General features: G+C 36.5%; 1 protein-coding gene across 1 annotated transcript; it reads left to right on the top strand.

The window, feature by feature from the left end:
- The first annotated feature begins 4812 nt into the window (after nucleotides 1–4812).
- On the top strand, nucleotides 4813–20649 carry ADH1B (alcohol dehydrogenase 1B (class I), beta polypeptide). The gene is made up of 9 exons (XM_003257507.4): nucleotides 4813–4969; nucleotides 8219–8320; nucleotides 8922–9060; nucleotides 10804–10891; nucleotides 10989–11208; nucleotides 13023–13283; nucleotides 15553–15688; nucleotides 16273–16411; nucleotides 19328–20649. Exons 1-9 carry the CDS (start codon nucleotides 4952–4954, stop codon nucleotides 19350–19352), a joined length of 1128 nt encoding a protein of 375 aa, XP_003257555.1. The 5' UTR covers nucleotides 4813–4951; the 3' UTR covers nucleotides 19353–20649.
- Nucleotides 20650–22251: the final 1602 nt, after the last annotated feature.

Raw genomic sequence — 22251 nt, 5'->3', positions numbered from 1 at the left:
AAGTGCCCCAAAACTGATAAATTAATTCAAAGAAAGATGTGGTATCTGAGAAGCTGATGCTCTCACCCTGAGAAGAGGGAAGGGATTCCCCAGGATGAGGGAGAGGAAGCTCCAGGATGGCAGGCGTGGCCAGATGCAAAGCACCTCCTCCCCACATGGGAGTAAGTCAGAGACTCCAGAGAGATACACAGCTGGGAATAAAATTTCCAGGGACTATGTCATCATGCCATATCTCAAGCAATTTAAATGGAAATAAAATTGACATGTTCTGGGAAAATATGCTAAAAAAACTCAAAAGTGGCTTTAAGGCTGACGAAGACATACAAAATACAGATTTTGTATGTATTATACCATTTTGTATAAAATGGTAATAACAGTAGAATCTGCCTAATAGTGTTATTGTGAGGTTTACATGATCTGTTATTTGTAAAGCATTTAGAACAGTAAGTGGCACATACTGAGAGTGACAAGGATATTAGCTATTTTATTGATATTTAGGTTATTAAACTCTGGAGTTAGGCTTCCTGGGATCCTGGCTCTACCACTAGCTGTGTTACATTGGGAAATTTATACAATCTCTCTAAACCTCAGTGTCTTCATCTGTAAAATGTGCATGGCAATGGTATCTACCTGATAAGTTAATGCTAAACATTGCTATAAGTGAGGCAATGTGTGCACAGAAATGAGCAAAGTCAGCACTCCATGAATGTTAGATATTGATACTAATCAGTTGTATTGTTTACAAAAAAATATTTTTAATTTTGAAAAGGAAAAAATTCTCTACCATTAAAGAACTCTTTAGCTTTTAGATATTTTTATATTGTCACAACCATACCATTTGTATTACTTTGTATTGTTTTAATAAACACTTGGTATCCCACATCATCTCAGTAAATATACTTTTAAGCATCTGCCAAGCACATCATTAGAATAACTTAAAATACATCAATAACTCATTTAAAATACATCAGTAAATCATTCGTGGAACATTCAGATGGTTTGTAGTTTGGCTGTCACAGAGAAGGCTGGATGGAACATCTTTGCTTTTGGATTGGGCTTCTTAGATTATTTCCTAACTTCCTTCACAGGAGGAATGTAAACAAACATTTTGTTCTCTCACACATGCTCTTCTTGGCAGAATTCCAGGCTCCACAGCCAGTCCAGCAAACATTTCAGTTTCCTCAACATCTTTGACTTCAGTACCAAAATCAAAATGAAATGCTAATTAAGAATTCATGGCCTTGAATGTGGGTATTTTGAAAAATTCCTCTAGAAACTTAAAATTTACTCTATTTATTGTAATATTCTATAGATTATTTATATAGCTGTTCCATTCTCAAGTTCTATTTATTGCTACTAAAGTCCCTCTCCCACTCTTCATTTTGCATCTCATCCCCAAAAATGTTTTAAAGTCTGTTATTTATGCACATACATGAAATGTTACAATTTTTTCTAGCAATCTTTACAATAATATTAATCTTACCATTTTGCCAAATGATTTAACCCCAAAAATGAAGAATTTGTACTGAAGATACTTTCTGCCAGTTACAATATTATTTCTTAGATCCAGGTAAATTATTGGCCCATGGGGAAAAGCAGACAGTTGGATCTCTTACAGAGATGCTAGTCTGCCCTTCTCGAGGCTTTGGAGTCACATCTCTGCACTACTCATCATTACCTGTATAATTATATTAGAGATGCCAGTCCTTGCCTTCCACTAACCTTCCAAGAGAGCTTGTGGTAATTTGTTACATCAGCAATAGAAAATCAACACATCCCTGTTGCAAACATGGCCATCTACGGGCTGTGGGTAGACACATCTCCCTCTTTGACCACAAACTGGAAAAGCTCTCCAATTTTAAGAAGCCGTAAGATTAGATTAGGTTCACCTGGATAATCCAAGCTACTCTTCCCATCTCAAGACCTTTAACTGAATCACATCTACAAAATCCTTTTTTTTCCATGTAAAGCAACATATTCCTAGATTCCAGGGATTAGGAGTGGACCTCTCTGAGGGCCATTATTCTGCCTAGCACACGGGATTGCTGACCCAAACTGAACCAAGCATATCATCTCTCTGGATAAGCTGAATTTATAATATAGTACTTGGTGGAAATGTAATACAGAATCGGGCTGGCTTACAGAGACACACAGAGAGAGAGAAGCAGAGGAAAGTGATGCCCTGTGACCCCTAGAGATTGATAGGGTTACCTTTGGACATTCCAGATGTTGCTCCAGGCCTGCCATGGCCCTCTGATACTAGAACACTGACACTCAATCATGTGACAACTGCTCTTCCCCTCCAGCCATTTAAACTTTTAGAAGATGGGGCAAAGAGTAAACACAGAGTAGTTGCCAGATGGTATTAAGAAAGATCTCTTGACTCTTATGAAGTTTGTCCCAAAGTTCTTTTGGCAGTTCATGGAGCCATGTGTTCACAAAGTGATGGAAGCTCATAAGTGGATATCACATTTCCAAATTCATTAGGGCCTTGAAAACAAAGTGGTAGTGGCTATAATTCCCTGAAATGCTATGTCTACAGGTGTGAAAAAGGATTAAACAGAAAAATGTATAAAAGCGGGTACTAGGGGAGAAAAATGTTTTCAAGATTCTTTGTCCATATGCTGACTGCATCTACATCTCTCAATTGCAACTCATCTTTCTTAATAAATCTTAATAAAATATCTTTCTTTCAAGGCTTCCTCATTCTCAAATTAGATGTCATTCATTTAATTTAGTCAACAAATATCTGAGCACTCACCCTGTGCCACTCATTGAGTTAAGAGCTGAGAATGCACAATGAAAAGACGGAGTAGGTTCTCCCTCTTTTGATTCCACATTGAACTTTCTCCTGGCACTGACCACTTCCTGCTTCACAGGAGGGTTCTCTGTCTTTTCTACCTGACCACAGCCAATCCCACTGCTAATCTGTAAACCCTTAAAGAGGAGACACCGGATCTTCTGGATTATGGGACTGCTCATAGAACAGTGCCTGTCCTAACATAAAGGAGCACAAGAATTCAACAATCTTTCACTAAACACCTATTGTACACATGAAACTAGGTACAGTTGAAGATTTAAATGAAATTTAAGAACATTTCTGACCAGATATTTCCAGTAGAATTTAGGAGACTGATCTCTACACTAAATATAAAGGGCAACAAAAGGGAATAGACCCTAAAACCACAGGAGGGATGCTAGTATGACAGGGATGGAGAGAAGTGAAGCACGACTGTGAGATGGAGTTAATATACCTCCACAAGGGCGACCTTGTCCTGGGTCTCAAAGTTTGGGTAGGATTTGAATGGGCCAGAGGGACAGAAAGGAAGAGAAAGAGCATGATGAGCAAGAGCTTGAATGAGGAATGGATTCCTCTTTGGAGGACCACAGAGATACATGCTTCTAAAGAGCACAGGCCCTGTATTAGAGAATGGGGAGGAATGGTTGGACAAGAAGGCTAAAGCCAGGTTATCTGGGGCTATCTTCGTTCCCTCTTACCTTTCCAAACTAGAAGCAACTGAAATCGTAGGACCTCCTTTGCTTTTCTATTGGGTGAATGTTTCTCAGTCTTGGTGTGAGTCTCAGTGCCTACATAATTAAAGCTTACTGAAATGTTCCCTTGGCAATTTTAGAGAAATATGTCCTTTATGCCAACATGTTCATATTGACAGACTATATCTAATTAAATAGTTGCCTGTATAGTTTTATGATGCCTCCAAATGTGGATAAAAGAAAAACCAAACTCCTATTCTTGGAAAGCCATGAGATTACTAGTTACATTGATCAAAGGGCAATGGAAATGATCTAGTGAGGATTTTGCTCCATTTCTCACAATTATTTAAAATCTACTACAAATGCCTGTTCCTCTACAATGCCTCCCCTGAGTCCTTCATTCTGAATAGCAACTCTGTCTCTGTTCCCAAAGCATTAACTGGCCCCTGTGATAGGTCACTTCCCAGCCAGGCTGATAGGTAGACTTGGTTGCCTGTGTGTCTTTTCCCCATAAACTGTGATCTTCCTTTCATGAATAATAATTGTAGCTAACAATTCGGAGGGTGCTCCTATCTGCCAAACTCCATGATGAGTGCTTTACAAGGATTATTTCACTTATTCACTAAACAGCCCTTTAAAATGATGCCATTATTCATCTTCATCTTACAGATAAGGAAACTAAGGCAAAAAAATTCAGTGAAATAGTAAGTCCAAGTACACAGAACAAGTAAGGAATAGGGTTGGCCTGGTCCCAAAAGCCATGCCATCACCCCTGCCCCATACTGCCTCTTGGCACAGGCAGAGGTCCTGTCTTATTAATCACTGCTACTCCACTGGACCCAGCTTAGTGCCTGACACGGGGAGGTGTTCAGTCCATACTTACTAGTTTTGAGTGGAGCAGAATTGCCAGGCACAGTGATCCCCTTTGCTGTGACTAATTGGGTGTGTGATTTGCTGCTGTAAAGACAACGAGGGTGCTCTCTCTATCCTACTTCATTTTTCCTGTTTCCTTACTCCTCTTCCTTCCTAGCCACCCCAGGTGGATTCAAAGTTGCAGCTTAGTGCAGACAAAGGGAATACAAGGCAGAACGACCTATGTGGGATTGAAAGAAGAGAAACAAGGAATTCCAGAGGCTGGGGGGAGAGTGAGGAAAAGAGAAAGTGATTACAATTTATCACTTTAACTTAATATTTAACCTAATGAAAACAAAATCTTATCTGGAATTTGGAAGTAAATATTTTGATTGCTGGTTCAGTACCCTTTTCTTTGTTTTGACAGTCTGAGAGTAATCCAGTGGGTGTGGCTTAAAGACATAGATCACGTGTGGAATTGGAATTAGATGTTACACAAGCAAACAAAATAAATATCTGTGCAATATATCTGCTTTATGCACTAAAGCAGAGAAGAAATCCACAAAGACTCACCACTCTCCTGGTCTGCAGAGAAGACAGAAACAACATGAGCACAGCAGGAAAAGTAAGCAAAAAATATGTTACTGTTGGTAATATATTCTCATCAATATAACAAAGAAAGGAATACAGTATTCGATGAATAATTTAAAATTCATATCTAAATTAGAAATGATACACTGAAATATGATATGCAATATACACCTCAATATGTAATGTATACTGAACTGCAGTGGAAATAAGCTATTCTCAAATACCTTTAACAGGAATGTATAGAACCTGTACCTATTAAGTCTTTATTTCCTACATTAAATAAATTTGCAGTAAAATGATAGTTTATTCCAAGCTAATCACGACTGATTTGTAAATCTAAAGTTAGAAAAGTCTTTAATGGCAAGTTATCTTTATAATAAGAAACCATAATTCAAATGTGTTATTATTTTTATTCATATCTTTTATGAACACAAGAAAGTTGTCTGACAGAAATTTGATGAGAGGAATTTGACTCAGAAGACTGAAATATCCTTTAACCTTACTATGAACTATCTTACAAAATGCTCATTGATTTCACAGCATTAGAATCATCAAGGTTAAGCAAGACATCAACATGCAAATTCTGATTAAAAGGGGTCCATTATGATGCAATTCAGGGAATTTCCACAAAAATCCTACGGAACAATATTTTCCCCATTTAAAAGTTAATATGGCTTTACAGAAAATTAATGATACAATTTGAATAATAATACAATTTGAATCACTTAGCACTAGGAATACAGATATTTGGTTTTTTCTTCTATAAATTTGTACTTATTTGCTCAGTGTGTTTACAGGTGCATGTGGTCATTCAATATAATCAATTGATATTTTTTAATTGTTTAATTACATAAACCTGTGCAACTATTTACAGTCATTTTTTGTGTTAGGAGTGTACCACACAGTAAAATATCTCACTATGATAATTCAATTTAAAGGTTCTGAGGCTTCTGTCTACATTGTGTGACAAACAGGCTCATATCAGTAAGACTGGTTGGAAATCACCAATAGCCCATTGTTACTGTTCTTATTCCATCTCACTTTACTTCCATTTATTACTAATTAATATTTACATTCCTAATAGAAAATTATTTAAAAAAAGAAAATTCAAATTTACCAAACTCAACTTAAAAGAAATAATGAGTTCATACAGCAAAAGTATAAACCAACTATATTAATGAAAATAATAACTGATGAAATAGACAATCCTCCCCTTTTGGGTGCAGCATCAATAACTTACCTTTTTGACAGCATTTCATTTGTGTTTACCTGTCCTGCATTTTATTTTCCTCAAATGCTAAATGGTGACAATACAAACATCTATTTCATAAATTAGTTTTGAGAATTAAATGAATACTGTAAAGCACTTAGAATCATATCTGGTACCTGATTAGATATTAGCCACTATTAAATATTAATATTTAAATAAATATTAACCACTACTATTATTATTACTATTTAACTTTTTGATAACTTTTTAACATCACAGAATACTGAAAACGTGAGGCTAGATTAATCATTATTCTCTGTACAGCCAGCTTTGAGACTTTGGGAAAATTATTCAATCACTGAGTCAATTGATCCTCAATTATTTCACCTGTAAAATAAGCCAATAATTCAATAGTACTGTCCTGGTAGCAGCCTTGTCAGGTTTAAAAACAATGCGCATTGTTTATAGCAGCACAATTTGCAATTGCAAAAATATGAAATCAACCTAAATGCCCATCAACTAACAAGTGGATAAAGAAAATGTGGTACATATACACCATGGAATACTACTCAGCCATAAAACAGGTGAAATAATGGCCTTAGCAGCAACTTGGATGGAGCTAGAGGCCGTTATTCTAAGTGAAGTAACTCAGGAATGGAACACCAAATGTCCAGTGTTCTCACTTAAAAGTGGTAGCTAAACTATGAGGACACAAAGGATAAGAATGATATAATGGACTTTGGGGACGGAGGGAAAAGGGCAGCAGGAGGAATAAGACATAAAAGACTACATATTGGGTTCAGTCTACACTGCTTGCGTGAGGGGTGCACCAAAATCTCAGAAATCACCACTAAAGAACTTATCCGTGTAACCAAAAACCACCTGCACCCCAAAGACTATTGAAATTAAAAATCAATCAATGAATAAATTTGAAGATAAAAATAATGCATGTAATTTACCCAGCACAGGCCACAATGTGCCTGTCACATCATAAGCACCTAATAATAAGAATCTTACTACTATTAGTACCTTCTGTCTAAGTATTCCGATATTTAGTTTGGCATTGACCATGCTGAACATCCTACAAAGTTGAAAAATTTGACAAATAAATAATGAAAATGAATTGGCAGTAAAATAAATCTTAATTGAATTTTTAAATTATATTTGCAATTACGTTGATTATCTCTAGAAAGGGCTCTGTGAATTATACATGCTTTACCACAACAAAGATGGGTTTCACAGTACACTGGCAAGCACTAGAAAACATGCTGAACTTTATTTTTAAGAACATCTATGGATAAACTCTGCTAAATAGAAATCCAAACACACTGTTTCTCCAGTTTTAAAATATACATGCATGGGTCTGAGTGTATACACACACACACGTGCACACACGCATACACTACCAACTCTAATCTCTATAATATTTGGCTCAAATCTAAGCTAGAAGGAGTCTCTACACACAAATTAGATTACAAAACAGGCTGCCAAAGCTAAGTTTCAAATGAGTAGGAAACAAGTAGCACACAGAAGTGGTGGAGAGAGAAAATGAAAAGAGGACAATAAGCAAATAGGGAGAGAAAGAAATGTCATCCTACGCAGGAAGGTAAATGTATAACTGTTCTTATAGAGTCAGATCCTTTTGGCCTAAGCAGAAAATTGGGCAATAAAGCAGTGTATTTTATGTGGACAGACACTGACTCTGTCAGCAAAAGAAAGGTGACTTCTAACTTCATGTATCAGCCAATAGTTGTGGGTAAACAAGCATTTTCAGGACGGCATTAGGAAATATCAGGAATAAACACCTTCAGAGAAAAAACAACAACAACATAAGAATGGCCTAAATAAATACATTCCATTTTTCTCAATGTCTTATTATACTTTATCTTTCCTTATGTTGCTTTTTAAAAGCTACTTTTATTCTCTTTATAAACCAGAGTACTTCATTTCCATGGAGCACTTGTTAGGTACCAGACATGGGACGCAATATTACGTGTACAAAGATGAAAAGACACAATTTATGACTTCAAGAGTGAGAAAACACTGTCACCATCTCTCTGTTTGATTTTCTAGGTAATCAAATGCAAAGCAGCTGTGCTGTGGGAGGTAAAGAAACCCTTTTCCATTGAGGATGTGGAGGTTGCACCTCCTAAGGCTTATGAAGTTCGCATTAAGGTGAAATATTTTTCCATTTGTATTTCATTTTACATTTAAAAGAACTCAGAGAACATTAAAAATGGAAACATCCAAAAATCCACTAAGAGGCATATCTTATATGATCACCCAGAAAATAAAATTACATTTGTTGTCAAGGGAAGGTATAAATATAAATTTTAAACTTTTAAAAAGTGATCAAAGAGTACATACAGTATAATTCCAGTAAAATACAAAAGAATTTATGTTTGTACAGAAAAAAATTCCAAAGGATATATATCAAGACTTCAAAATCAATTAACATTAGATATTTTCCATGTGTTACTTTGCTATTTCTACTTCTATTTTTTAAAGCGTGCATTCTTATATAAGACTTAAATATTTCAGAATCAATTATTTCACAGATTATTCTAAATTGTTTAATTCAAGAAGGGAAGGTAGAGAAGGGTTTTAGACTGAATAAGCTTGTGGATAAACTGAATCTTTCATATTTAGGAATAGTAGGGATTATCAGCAAAACCCTTGAATACATTTTAGAAACACAATTTCAGGAATTTGGGCATGTTAAATTCATCTAGTTACAATCTTTTCTGAATTTGAACATCTTCTCTTTATTCTGCAGATGGTGGCTGTAGGAATCTGTCGCACAGATGACCACGTGGTTAGTGGTAACCTGGTGACCCCCCTTCCTGTGATTTTAGGCCATGAGGCAGCCGGCATCGTGGAGAGTGTTGGAGAAGGGGTGACTACAGTCAAACCAGGTACAGGATTCACACTCAGGGAACACGTGTGGTTCACCATCCAGGATTTCCCAGCCTGGATGAGGAAACCGAGGCAATGAGGGACGAAAAGGCTTGCACAAGGTCACCGGGCAGCCAGGACTTCAGGAGTTTCCTCTTTCCCTCTCTGCCTACCTGACTCAAGCATGTATGACTTCAGGCACTCATGTATTGTACCCTTCAACCATTATGTACTGAGTATCTACTAGACGCCAGGCACCAGGTTAGAGCCTGGAGATATGTGAGGATCAAAAGAGACACAGTGCCTACCAGTGTGGCATTCATAATCTAGTAACTTCCGTGTTAGTGTTGCTGAACACTGTCTTCTGTCAGGGCCCAGACAGAAGTAGAAACGGGAGGAGGGAAAAAAAGTAAATATGGAAACTGTTCTGTGCTGAGTTCATAAAATGGAGGCTACATGGCTACAGACGAATAAACATGACCTTTTCTTAGGTGACCTATGCAGCTCCTTCACCAATTTCCTCTTCCAACATGTTCTCTCTTCCTGAACATGGAATCAATGAAACAGGCTAGGTGAAAGGAAATGAAAGAAACATAGAAGGAACCATCCCGCCATCAACAATGTCTGCCTTATTACCTTCAGCCATGCTTAAATGCAGCTGGTTACAGATTACTGATTATTTTATCTTCAACATTTATTTTACCCTAAACTTATGTACTAATGTAAATACTTTTAGAAGTAAAGGGTTAATAACTAGGACATTGCCAACCATCATTTTCACATAAACTTTACCTATAAAATGTTAATGCACCAACCATTTTTCTTGATCATGTGGAATGTATAGCACAGGTGATTAAAAATAAAAATTGTTTAATTCTAAAAAGTCGCTTTAGCCTGTAGATTCACCCTGCCCCCTTACCAAATACCAATTTAAACTGTGAACAGAAAATAATAAAATAAACTACCCAAAGTATGTTTTAGCTCTATTTCCTTTAGTTAGAAATAAATTAACAACAAAATGACAGCCTTACTTTTTACCCCTACTCCCTCCACCATAACAGGAAAAGTAGATAATTCACAAATTATCAGCTAAAAATATTTGTAAGTCAATTCTTATCCTAAAAGAAAGTGCCTAACTTGTTGTGAACGGCTGAAGTTTTCAGAGAAATTTCTGGAATTCTTCTTTGTCCCATTTTTGTTCGTTTTTCTCAAAAAAAAAAAAAAAACCTAGGATTTTTTAAAGCATTCATTTCATAAAAAAGATAAGCACAGTCACTTTGAAAAGCCAAGAATTGGTTCAAAATTCTAATATTTATTGTAAATCAATCTTTTACAAAATACCAGATCTTCCCAAAATCTACAGGCGCTATAATAGATGACTTTCAACTAAAATTTATATTTATATTTATAGTAAGAATATTTAAGATTTAATTAGTTAAAGTTTAAATAAAATGATTGCAAAGCCTCCAGGAGAAATCAGTACACTGCGTAAAAGTTAACTATTAGTACAGAGGAAGTAATTTTTTCAATCTGTGTGGTCTCCCACATTTGCGTTTTCTCTTTAGGAATCCTCAGGCACTTATAAACCCAAACTGAAAACAATGCTGTAGCAGGCATTGAAAAATGACATAGTTATTATTGAACTCTATTCCTTAAAGACTTTTAAAGAAACATGCTTCTAATCAATACATCTGAACTTTAAGTTTTTGCTGTATTAATTCCTGCATAGAAATTTAAGAAGAATTTGTTTTATCCCTCTCCAGGTGATAAAGTCATCCCACTCTTTACTCCTCAGTGTGGAAAATGCAGAGTTTGTAAAAACCCGGAAAGCAACTACTGCTTGAAAAATGAGTAGGTTTCTGATGCTCTCTTTGCACAGACTTTGAGTTTGCACATTAGTTATGCTCCTGTCTCATGCCTTTGTGTGTCTGTGTATTGCACTGCCCAGTCTAGGCAATCCTCGGGGGACCCTGCAGGATGGCACCAGGAGGTTCACCTGCAGGGGGAAGCCCATTCACCACTTCCTTGGCACCAGCACCTTCTCACAGTACACGGTGGTGGATGAGAATGCAGTGGCCAAAATTGATGCAGCCTCACCCCTGGAGAAGGTCTGCCTTATTGGCTGTGGATTCTCAACTGGTTATGGGTCTGCAGTTAACGTTGCCAAGGTGAGAATAACAATGGATGATAAAACTGCTTACATGCAGACTGTCAGAAACCAAAAGGGAAGCAATTTCTTGCAAGAATCAGAAATTATTTTTGTAGATTTGAAGTGTCGATTATGAGCAGAAAAATGGCCCAGAAAGAATTGAATACACATGCTAGAAATTTTACCAATTTATTGCAGATAAAAAGTTACGAGTAAAGATGTCATTTACAATAATTTTTCTTCTGAATTTGCTGTTTATGGGATCATGAAATTTTAGGCCTAAGAATTCATTTAGTAATTCATTCAACAATTAGAGAGCACCTATACGTGCCTCAGGCACCATAGGTTCTGCTAGGCTCTGACAGCAAAAGTAAATGAAATGAAGCGTTTGCCCTTGAGGAGCAGCTAGTCTGTGGATCCTCTACTCCCAGAATTAAGATCAACGGTAGAGTCCAAAACCTTACCTGATGCACTTCGAAACCAAGGCTCACCCACTCTGTGGATTCTTAGATGGAAAGTAATAAAGATTCAGTGATGCGTAATTCACTCATTATGGGATTTCACTGCTAAAACTAACTCCCCTGGCATGAACACACACATATACTTCAGAAGTGGTAAATTTAAAGCAGAAATTCTTTAAAGGCTCCTCATCTGAGTAGGCTGAAAATCTAGTAGTATGCTTTATTTTATGAAACCGAGGTTCAGAGATATAAAGATATTTACCCAAAGCCTCAGTGCTAAGACTAAAATATATTTTTAATATGAGAGCTGAGGCTAAAATATCTTTTTCAAATCTCCTGCTGAATCTTAGCTTGCAATACATACTTATTAGTGTTTTTGAATCACAGTCACAAGTCTTGTGTTTTTCTCAGTAAGGTAGAAAATGGTGGTGTCCCCCATAGTATGAATAATACTTGGTGAATGAATGAGTGAATAGACACCCTTAAGGGAATATAAAGATGAGATTACTTGGGACAGGAAAACATGTTACCCACAATGAAGACTGACTATGGGAGACTAGGTTTAATAAACAGCCCCTAGCCAACCAAAAAGAAAAAAATTCAGAAGGCATCTTTTCCAAATTTCTGTGACTTTAGCACTTAGCTCCTTGTTCAGTTGCCTCATACACGTTAGCAGATGGTCAAAGTGATCCTACCCAAGAACAGAAGATGAGGATACTCATAATAATAGATTGTATTTATTATTGAAATATAGACAAACGTTTCATTGCTGTGTTGTTCGCTAGTGTATTTTTAAAGCAGGGATATACTGGTCACAACTACTGAACATAAATGAACCAAGGAGTTAATTACTGAGGGTTTAAGTGGAATATTTTTCATCCTCCTGGAGTAGCCTTTTCCACTTATTTTATTTTCCAAATATTGCCTTTGTGTATGTATGAGTTACTGAAGCTGGCTATCAAGGGATTTCAGCAATTGAGAGTCCCTTCAAGATTGTAATCACTGCCATCTGGATCTCAAAGATCATTCAGTCCCCTGGTTCCCAGCCTGACCTTCCCATTGGAGTCACCTGGGGACTGAGTTCCACCTGCAGAGATTCTCATTTAATTGACATAGGCTGTGACCTGGACAGTGGAATAGTTTGTAAAGCTCCCCAGATGAATCTAATATGCATCAGTTTGAGAACCACTCAACTAGTTCATCCCCTTGAATTTAAAAATAAAGCAACTGAAGCCAAAAGAGGTTTTGATAAAAGGTTGGACAAAAGAGTCTAAGTAGCTCTTGATAAACACCTAGGCATGGCACTTTATAAAGCTTAGGCACTTTCTAACAATCATCACTTAATCTACTTTTGCATTTTCTGAAAACACAGGTCACCCCAGGCTCTACCTGTGCTGTGTTTGGCCTGGGAGGGGTCGGCCTATCTGCTGTTATGGGCTGTAAAGCAGCTGGAGCAGCCAGGATCATTGCGGTGGACATCAACAAGGACAAATTTGCAAAGGCCAAAGAGTTGGGTGCCACCGAATGCATCAACCCTCAAGACTACAAGAAACCCATCCAGGAGGTGCTAAAGGAAATGACTGATGGAGGTGTGGATTTTTCGTTTGAAGTCATCGGTCGGCTTGACACCATGGTATGTACCATGACATGCCCTGAGATTTCTGCCTCTGCAACCTGGAAGATGCATTTAGGCAGCAAAATACATGTTTTATGTATAAAGGATATTTTTAATGATGAATGAAATTTCCCATCATCTGTTTGTTACCTGGCTTAATTTTTGTTATGAGAAATCTTTTCTTCCATCAACTACCCAAACCTGTCTCAAGTCATATTTCCTCTAGAAGAAAAGAAAAGGGCTTGTTTTTCTTAACTGAGCAATTACAGATTTACTTTATTAATTTTTAGTTAAAAAATATAAGTTCAAGTAAACATAATACAAATTCTGTTCTCAAATTGGAATGTTTTTTCTCCGACATTCTTCACAAAAATGGTTTAACAATTTTGCATATGTTCTTAATAAATTCCAAATTTTTAACATGTTAGTATTTGGCCACAGGAAATGAGCAATTTTAGGCCAACTGCTGTTTTATTAACAAAAATATGCCCTAAGGAAATTGACTGCTTTAAGACATCACTGTATTTTATCACAGAAACTGGACAGTGCCTGGCACATAGCTAGTACCCAATATTAGTTGGACTGAATACTTTGAAAAGTCAACAGTCTCTACTAAAAATACAAAAATTAGCCAGGTATGGTGGTGTAGCACATACCTGTAATCCCAGCTACTCGGGAGGCTGAGGCAAGAGGATCACTTGAACCCACGAGGTGGAGGTTGCAGTGAGCCAAGATCGCACCATTGCACTCCAGCCTGGGTGACATAGTGAAACTCTGTCTCAAAAAAAAAAAAAAAGAAAGAAAGAAAAAAAAGAAAAGTCAACAGACTTTACCAACCCCCAGAACTTAAAAGCTACGTATCTCATAGCATTGCTTATAGATTACATGAGACAACGTATGTGATATACTTAGCACAGTGCCGCCTGTCATATGGTAAGCTCCCAATAATGTCAGCTGTCTGTTTTTTTTTTTTTTTTTGAGACAGGGTCTCACTCTGTCACTGAGGCTGAAGTGAAGTGGCATAATTATAACTCGCTGCAGCCTCAACCTCCTGGGCTCAAGCGATTCTCCTACCTCAGCCTCCAAAAATGCTGAGAGTATAGGCACAAGCCACCACACTCAGCCTCAGTTGGCATTATTGATATGAAATACTATTTCCAATCTTGCAGTGCTTACATCATCTTTGGCTTATTATGGTATGTCTTCCAAACAGTTACAAATATCAATTGCAATGGGAAACACATCTCTAGCTATATTTCACCTACCCAGAATTCTCTAGAATCCTACTGAAAAAGTCTCCAGAAACCAACAAGTTTCCATTGCTGAGGTTTTCTAGAAGGTCCAGCTGTGTGGGTAACAGGGAGTGGCACTCTAAGATCAAAGCTCTCAGCAGCCTTGACCTAGGACAGATGCCACAGAGGAATAAAATGTCAAGAGAATTCAACTTTTTCCAGGGCTACAGCTTTTCTCTTTATGCTCTTTTTCTATATTTTCATCCATTTTCTCATGTGGAACTGGAGTGTACCTTATCTTAAGATACCAAGTGTCTGACAGCCACAGGTTCTGAGGATGTCTGGTCTCCCAAAGGTCAGAATCCAAAATCAAAGAACGAATCATTATATACCTACGGGGATCCTAAACCATTTTCTAACTACAGAACGTGTTCCAAGAGCTGACTGGAAAACATTTTCTGAACTGTTTCTTGAGGTTCCCAAATAATCGGTGTATTTTAATGTAAAACCAATATGTATTAGGGGAGGTTAAAAAACAATGTTTAAAACATGTCCATTTGAGAAATGGGCAGTAGAATAGGAATCCACTTAAGAGGGAGACCATCAAGTGGACAAGAGACAAATTTCGGTGATATAATTGTTTATCTTGTTCACCATCAAAATATGTGGTTGAAAGTACTGGGTTCAAAATACCTATGTAATAAATCAATGAAAAATGAATTTACCAACTCACAGATTGCCTAAGAATTATGTGATGATGAAATTTTACGCTTTATATATGTTTGTAATGATGTCTGCCGCTTTATTCCTTTATTAGGAAGAACTAAGTGCACTCCAATTTATTCATCCATTCTTTCATTAAAAAACCATTTTCTGGGCATTTCCTGAATCCACAGCACTATCCTGTGCAAAAACGGGGAATGAAGGAGCAAAAGACATGATCTCTTCCCTCTACACACTCACGATCCAGTTAAGCCTATTACATGATATTGTGCATTATGGATAGGAACTATGGGACTCCACGTTAAGGATGCTAAATATTCACTTTATTCCAGATGGCTTCCCTGTTATGTTGTCATGAGGCATGTGGCACAAGCGTCATCGTAGGGGTACCTCCTGCTTCCCAGAACCTCTCAATAAACCCTATGCTGCTACTGACTGGACGCACCTGGAAGGGGGCTGTTTATGGTGGTATGTAGTTGGGCTCAAGTGCCAAATTCTCATTAATCTCAATATATCTCCCCTTTTACAATTGACAAGGCAAGGTTTTGAAAACAAATCAAAAATAAATTTAAATTCCTTTTCTATCTACAGTCTCCAAGTCAACTAGATATGGAACTAATGCAGACAGAAGGTCCCAATATAGACTTTTCTGTTGTCACCATAACCCAGGACCTTTCATTTCCATCTGTTTTTGTACTTGTGGCTGTGTAAGGCATGGAAATTTTTAGTAGAACATGGAAATCTACAACAATATTTCATACCTACATCCAAATTTAGACAACTGATAAATTTGCTCCTCTACTTTGGGCATAAACTTCTGTACTATTATTTCTATGGGAGAGACAAAATAACCAAGAACCTTCGTTTATCTGTGATTTTTTTTAAGTCAAGACACTGTAAAAGCATATTGAAGTACTCTATCTCTTCTTATCCTTAGTTATAGCAGTCTGGAATGGAGCATCTTTTCTAAACTTCATTTATTTGGAAAATCTTCTCTTCAATTCTCCTACTTACCCTAGTTGAATCCAACAATGATACTGTCTTCTTTTCAGGCTTTAAGAGTAAAGAAGGTATCCCAAAACTTGTGGCTGATTTTATGGCTAAGAAGTTTTCACTGGATGCGTTAATAACCCATGTTTTACCTTTTGAAAAAATAAATGAAGGATTTGACCTGCTTCACTCTGGGAAAAGGTAGATTTTAAGTTAGTTTTCTGTTTTGCTTTTTTTTCTACCATAGGGGATTGTCTAGCAGAGAATGAAAAAGGTGGAAGGATGAGAAAAAAATAGGGTCCCTTGGTTTTCCATTACCAGTTCAGTCTTTGCATGGAGCGTATGTAGGATCATACTGTGAGAAGCTGAAAACAGTTGCTTTGCATTTCCTATTCTGCTGGAGTCAAATTATGTTGATTACTGCAAATCTGAATGATCAGAGCCACTCAGTCTTCCTGAAAAGAGAACACTCACATTTGCCCAAAAAAAATACCCACAAAAAAACAAAAGTCTATTTAAACAACCATAATTATAACATGGTGTCTTTGAAGCCTCTTCCTTCTACCTATATAAAGCTGACACTAAGTGTCTGCATATTTAAATAATTTTCAGGACATCCTCAACATTTTCATTACAGGAGGAGGTGGAACTACACTGGGATTGTTTTCTAGGTAGACATTACTAGTTTTTCTCTTTTTCTTTTGTAGTTTAAGAAAAAATTTTTTACCACTGAAAGTTATCATAGAAGAGAAGAGTACTAAACACTATTTTAAATGTTTGTCTTACATTTTCTCTGAAGCTTAGAAAAATAAGCCAATTCTATTTCCTACCTCTAACATTTAACACTTACAACCAGCTAATAAAATAAATTTTGTCACCTGCATTTACGTGAGGCACAACTGGAAACAGGCAGTTATATCTAACCTTTGCCTTCTAGCTCCAGAATCTTAGATTTTTCTGCTATCCCACACTTATTTTCATGAGGTTTGCAACTTTAAATAGTGTTTCTTTGGCACTCACAAAATCATTATACTAGATCCTTTAACTGACAACATTATTGAGGAAGGAAAGAAACTAGCACCCACAGAGCACCAGCTGTTCTATTAAGTGTCTTACCTGCATTATCTCCTGCGATTCCTAAACAATGCTCAGTGTCAGTCTCAATCTCACTATCTTAGAGAAGAGAAACTGAGACTTGGAGAAGACATGACTTTGCCAAAATCATCAAGTGGTAGGAAGGGGAGCCAGAATTCAAAAGTAGATCTTGTTTTTAGCAAATCTATTCACTTTCTATTAAACCACACCGCCCCTCGAGAGTGCATGTACATATGGAAAACAGTAGTCATCAAAGGTTAGTTATCATTGTCATTATTATTACCATTGACATATCATTGGGATCATCATAGGACTGAAAAGATGATGGTAAATATAGAGATGAACAAAACCAGAGGACAGTGTTGAGCAACATAAGAAGTCATGAAGCACACCTAAATTCATTTTATGAGAATGTCATATAGTAATATGCATATGTAAATATAATTAATCCTATCAATAAGCAAAGATTAAAAATTGTAATATTCAATATTGGTAAGAATAAGGTGAGTTGGGCACTTTCATGTACTTTCAGTAGTAATTGATACATACTTTTGGAAAAGCAATTTGGTAATATGTATCAGAAACCTTTAAAAAAATAACTGAATCCTTTGCCCCTTCTCTTCAATTCTCCTACTTACCCTAGTTGAATCCAACAATGATACTGTCTTCTTTTCAGGCTTTAAGAGTAAAGAAGGTATCCCAAAACCTGTGGTTGATTTTATGGCTAAGAAGTTTTCACTGGATGGAATGCCCACTGGATGGAATTGCCCCAGCAATTCCATTTCTAGAAATCTATTCTACAGAAATAATCAACTATTCAAACATACTTGAGAACTTAGAAACATTCTAAAGTTCAACACGAGGAAAATAATTTCATAAATTCCAGTCATCTATTAGAAATAAATGAAACCATCAAAAAGAAATGACTTCATTGGGAAATTCTCATGATGTAATTTTAGGCTCATTTAATGAAGAATATAAATTGTATATATTGTATATGCAATGTCTCAAATTTTCATCAAAAACAGTAAAACATGCACAGATTTCTAGAAAAAAGTTCATAGAAATTCAAGAAAACATTGAGAATGATTATTTCTAGGTTGTGGGATTATGGATTACTTTTACTTTTTTCTTCCTGCTGTCTTGTATTCTCTGAATTATGTGCATATATTTTTCTCATATATGCATATACATATACATATATATGTTAAAAATTATTAAAGAGTCACAAAGACCATCATTTTCTAAAAATATTTATTCATGAGAAGTTGGTTTATAGAAAGGGCATTAGTTCCAGTGTAAATGTTCCATTTGTAATCTTCATAAGAATGAACTATCTTAGAATTAATACAAATCAACTTTATTCTCTACTTCTACGAATCCTTAAACATATGTATCAAAGGTCTTTTAAACTTCCAGCATGGTCTTAACTTTGTTAAATTATCAGTTCTTTCAGGCAAGTTATCCATCATCTTATAATTTTTGCAAATTTGTATTTGGGTTTGAATCCCAACACTCCATACTAGATGCGCTACCAGAGCAAGTTACAAATCTTTCTAAGTCTCAGTTTTTATAATCTCTAAAATGGACATAATATGGAAACCTACCTCCTAGTGTTGATGTTTAGGTTGAAGTTTAAGAAAATGCACGAAGAATGTGACAAATAGTAAGAACTTACTGCAAGTTATTATCCATTGTTGTTTTATATTCCTTATTATACCAGGAATGTGGGCACGCAAAAATGATTTTTTGAAGATGCTAATGTAGAATTAATGTAGAATTGAAATGACAGGCATACTCAGGATGTTGTGAGTGAGATTAAGATTGGAGAAAAAAAAAAAGAAAAGTAAACCAAAAAAGATGAACTTCCTTTTACTTGAACCAAATGTATGGGGATGGAAATAGGGTAGCTGGGATCACAGACAGATTTTCACTAAGACACCTCAGATGCTCCCTGGACTCTCACATCAAGCATGTGGGTTGTCTAAATGTTAACACAATGTCTCTTCTTTCCTATTGCAGTATCCGTACCGTCCTGACGTTTTGAGACAATAGAGATGCCTTCCCTTGTAGCAGTCTTCAGCCTCCTCTACCCTACATGATCTGGAGCAACAGCTGGGAAATATCATTAATTCTGCTCTTCAGATATGTTATCAATAAATTACACATGCGGGCTTTCCAAAGAAATGGAAATTGATGGGAAATTATTTTTCAGGAAAATTTAAAATTCAAGTGAGAAGTAAATAAAGTGTTGAACATCAGCTGGGGATTTGAAGCCAATAAACCTTCCTTCTTAACCATTCTACTGTGTCACCTTTGCCATTGAGGAAAAATATTTCCTGTGACTTCTTGCATTTTTGGTATCTTCATAATCTTTAGTCATTGAATCCCAGTGGAGGGGACCCTTCACTTGCCCTGAACATACACATGCTGGGCCATTGTGCTTGAAGTCTTCTAACTCTGTCTCAGTTTTCACTGTCGACATTTTCCTTTTTCTAATAAAATGTACCAAATCCCTAGGGTAAAAGCTAGGGTAAGGTAAAGGATAGACTCACATTTACAAGTAGTGAAGGTCCAAGAGTTCTAAATACAGGAAATTTCTTAGGAACTCAAATAAAATGTCCCACATTTTACTATAGTAAAGGGCAGTGTTTTTATGACTTTTATACTATTTCTTTATGGTTGATATACAATTGATTTTTCAAAATAATAGCAGATTTCTTGCTTCATATGACAAAGCCTCAATTACTAATTGTAAAAACTGAACTATTCCCAGAATCATGTTCAAAAAATCTGTAATTTTTGCTGATGAAAGTGCTTCATTGACTAAACAGTATTAGTTTGTGGCTATAAATGATTATTTAGATGATGACTGAAAATGTGTATAAAGTAATTAAAAGTAATATGGTGGCTTTAAGTGTAGAGATGGGGTGGCAAATGCTGTGAATGCAGAATGTAAAATTGGTAACTAAGAAATGGTACAGACACCTTAAGCAATATTTTTTCCTAGCAGATATATATACACATATACAAATGTATATTTTTGCAAAATTGTTTTCAGTCTAGAACTTTTCTATTAACTACCATGTCTTAAAATCAAGTCTAGAATCCTAGCATTAGTTTAATATTTTGAATATGTAAAGACCTGTGTTAATGCTTTGTTAATGCTTTTCCTACTCTCAGGGGAAGGATTTGCATTTTGAGCTTTATCTCTAAATGTGACATGCAAAGGTTATTCCTGGTAAAGGAGGTAGCTGTCTCCAAAAATGCTATTGTTGCAATATCTACATTCTATTTCACATTATGAAAGACCTTAGACATAAAGTAAAATAGTTTATCATTTACTGTGTGATCTTCAGTAAGTCCCTCAGGCTCTCTCAGCTTGTTCATCCTTTGTTTTGAAAAAATTACTCAACCAACCCATTACAGCTTAACCAAGATTAAATGGGTTGATGTTAATGAAAGAGCTTCGCCTATTAAGAAGGGCCATGTAAATGTGGGTAACCTGATTGTTTTGTCAAAAATGCTAAAGCAGGGTGGGGGACGGCGCAGTGGCTTATCCCTGTAATCCCAGCACTCTGGGAGGTCAAGACAGGTGGATGACCTGCGGTCAGGAGTTCGAGACCAGCCTGGTCAACATGATGAAACCCCATCTCTACTAAAAATACAAAAATTAGCCAGGCATGGTGGCGGGTGGCTGCAATCCCAGCTACTCAGGAGGCTGAGGCAAGAGAATCGCTGGAGCCTGGGAGGCGGAGGTTGCAGTGAGCAGAAATCTTGCCACTGCACACCAGCCTAGGTGACAAGAGCAAAACTCTGTCAAAAGAAAAGAAAAGAAAAGAAAATGCTGAAGGAGTTACTCAGGGTCAAGAAAGTTTTCAGAATGTCCCTAACATAACATCATCATGGGACACTACCTGTTGTTGGGTGCTCTGCGGCTTTTACACTGATGCTGATGGTGTGAGATCCAGAAAGAGAAAATGGAGTTCTACATGCCCATCTCACAGCAGGGTCATCAAATCCTGCTAGTGACACAGAAGCTGACATCCAGCTCCCACCCTCCTTCCTCCCAGGTTCGGGGAGCAGGTAGAGTGGGAGCCATTAGGTGGGCTCTGCCAGTGTTGTCATAGAGTGGCAAGTCCTCCATGGGATGGGAGTGGCATGTGGGAGCCTTCTGCATCATGCACTATGAAAAAAAAATTTACTATGGGGCAAGTGGTTAATATAGTTAAGTGATTGTGTGTGTGTGTGTGTGTGTGTGTGTATATATATATATATATTTTCCAGTGTAGAAAGTATTGGCTAGGTCTGTAATCAAGTAATCCACAGAAGTGCCTTCATACATGCTGAAACAGGATTATGAGAGGGACAGACACAGGACTGAAGACAGGGAGAAAATGTGCATGGCTGTAAGAATATATTGCTTTGATTCTTTGACTTCTCATGATATATGAAAACAAATAAAGCAGGGGGTTGACTTCAATAATATCATGAACATATTTAAAACGAAATTCTGAGCATGGAGAAAAATTTCAAATCCTGGTATAAACAAATAATCTAAAAATATAGATAAGGAAAAAATGTTTTCACATATATGATTGACCAAAAAAAAAGATATTTCTAAAATCCTGGTGCTTTTTCATTTAAAAATAGACAACCAAAGAGGAAAATGAACAATGATGGAAATTCATGGAAGAGGAAATTAAAATGGCAAAATAGCATATTAAATGGCACTGAGCCTTGGTAGTGATAAAAAAAAAAATAAAGCAAAATGAGATATTACTGCTTACCTATTAGCTTACGCTGTTGGTAGAAATGTGCATTGTCATAGGTTTCTGACAAACAATTTGTGATTTTTATTAAAATTTTAAACACGCATATCCCAAGCAATATCACACTTGGGAATCGACTGTGTAATTATAATTATCTGTGTATAAGAATATAGA

This window comes from Nomascus leucogenys, chromosome 9 (genome assembly GCF_006542625.1).
Source record: "Nomascus leucogenys isolate Asia chromosome 9, Asia_NLE_v1, whole genome shotgun sequence".
NCBI classification, from domain to species: domain Eukaryota; kingdom Metazoa; phylum Chordata; class Mammalia; order Primates; family Hylobatidae; genus Nomascus; species Nomascus leucogenys.
This window is presented reverse-complemented; position numbering and strand designations above follow the sequence as displayed.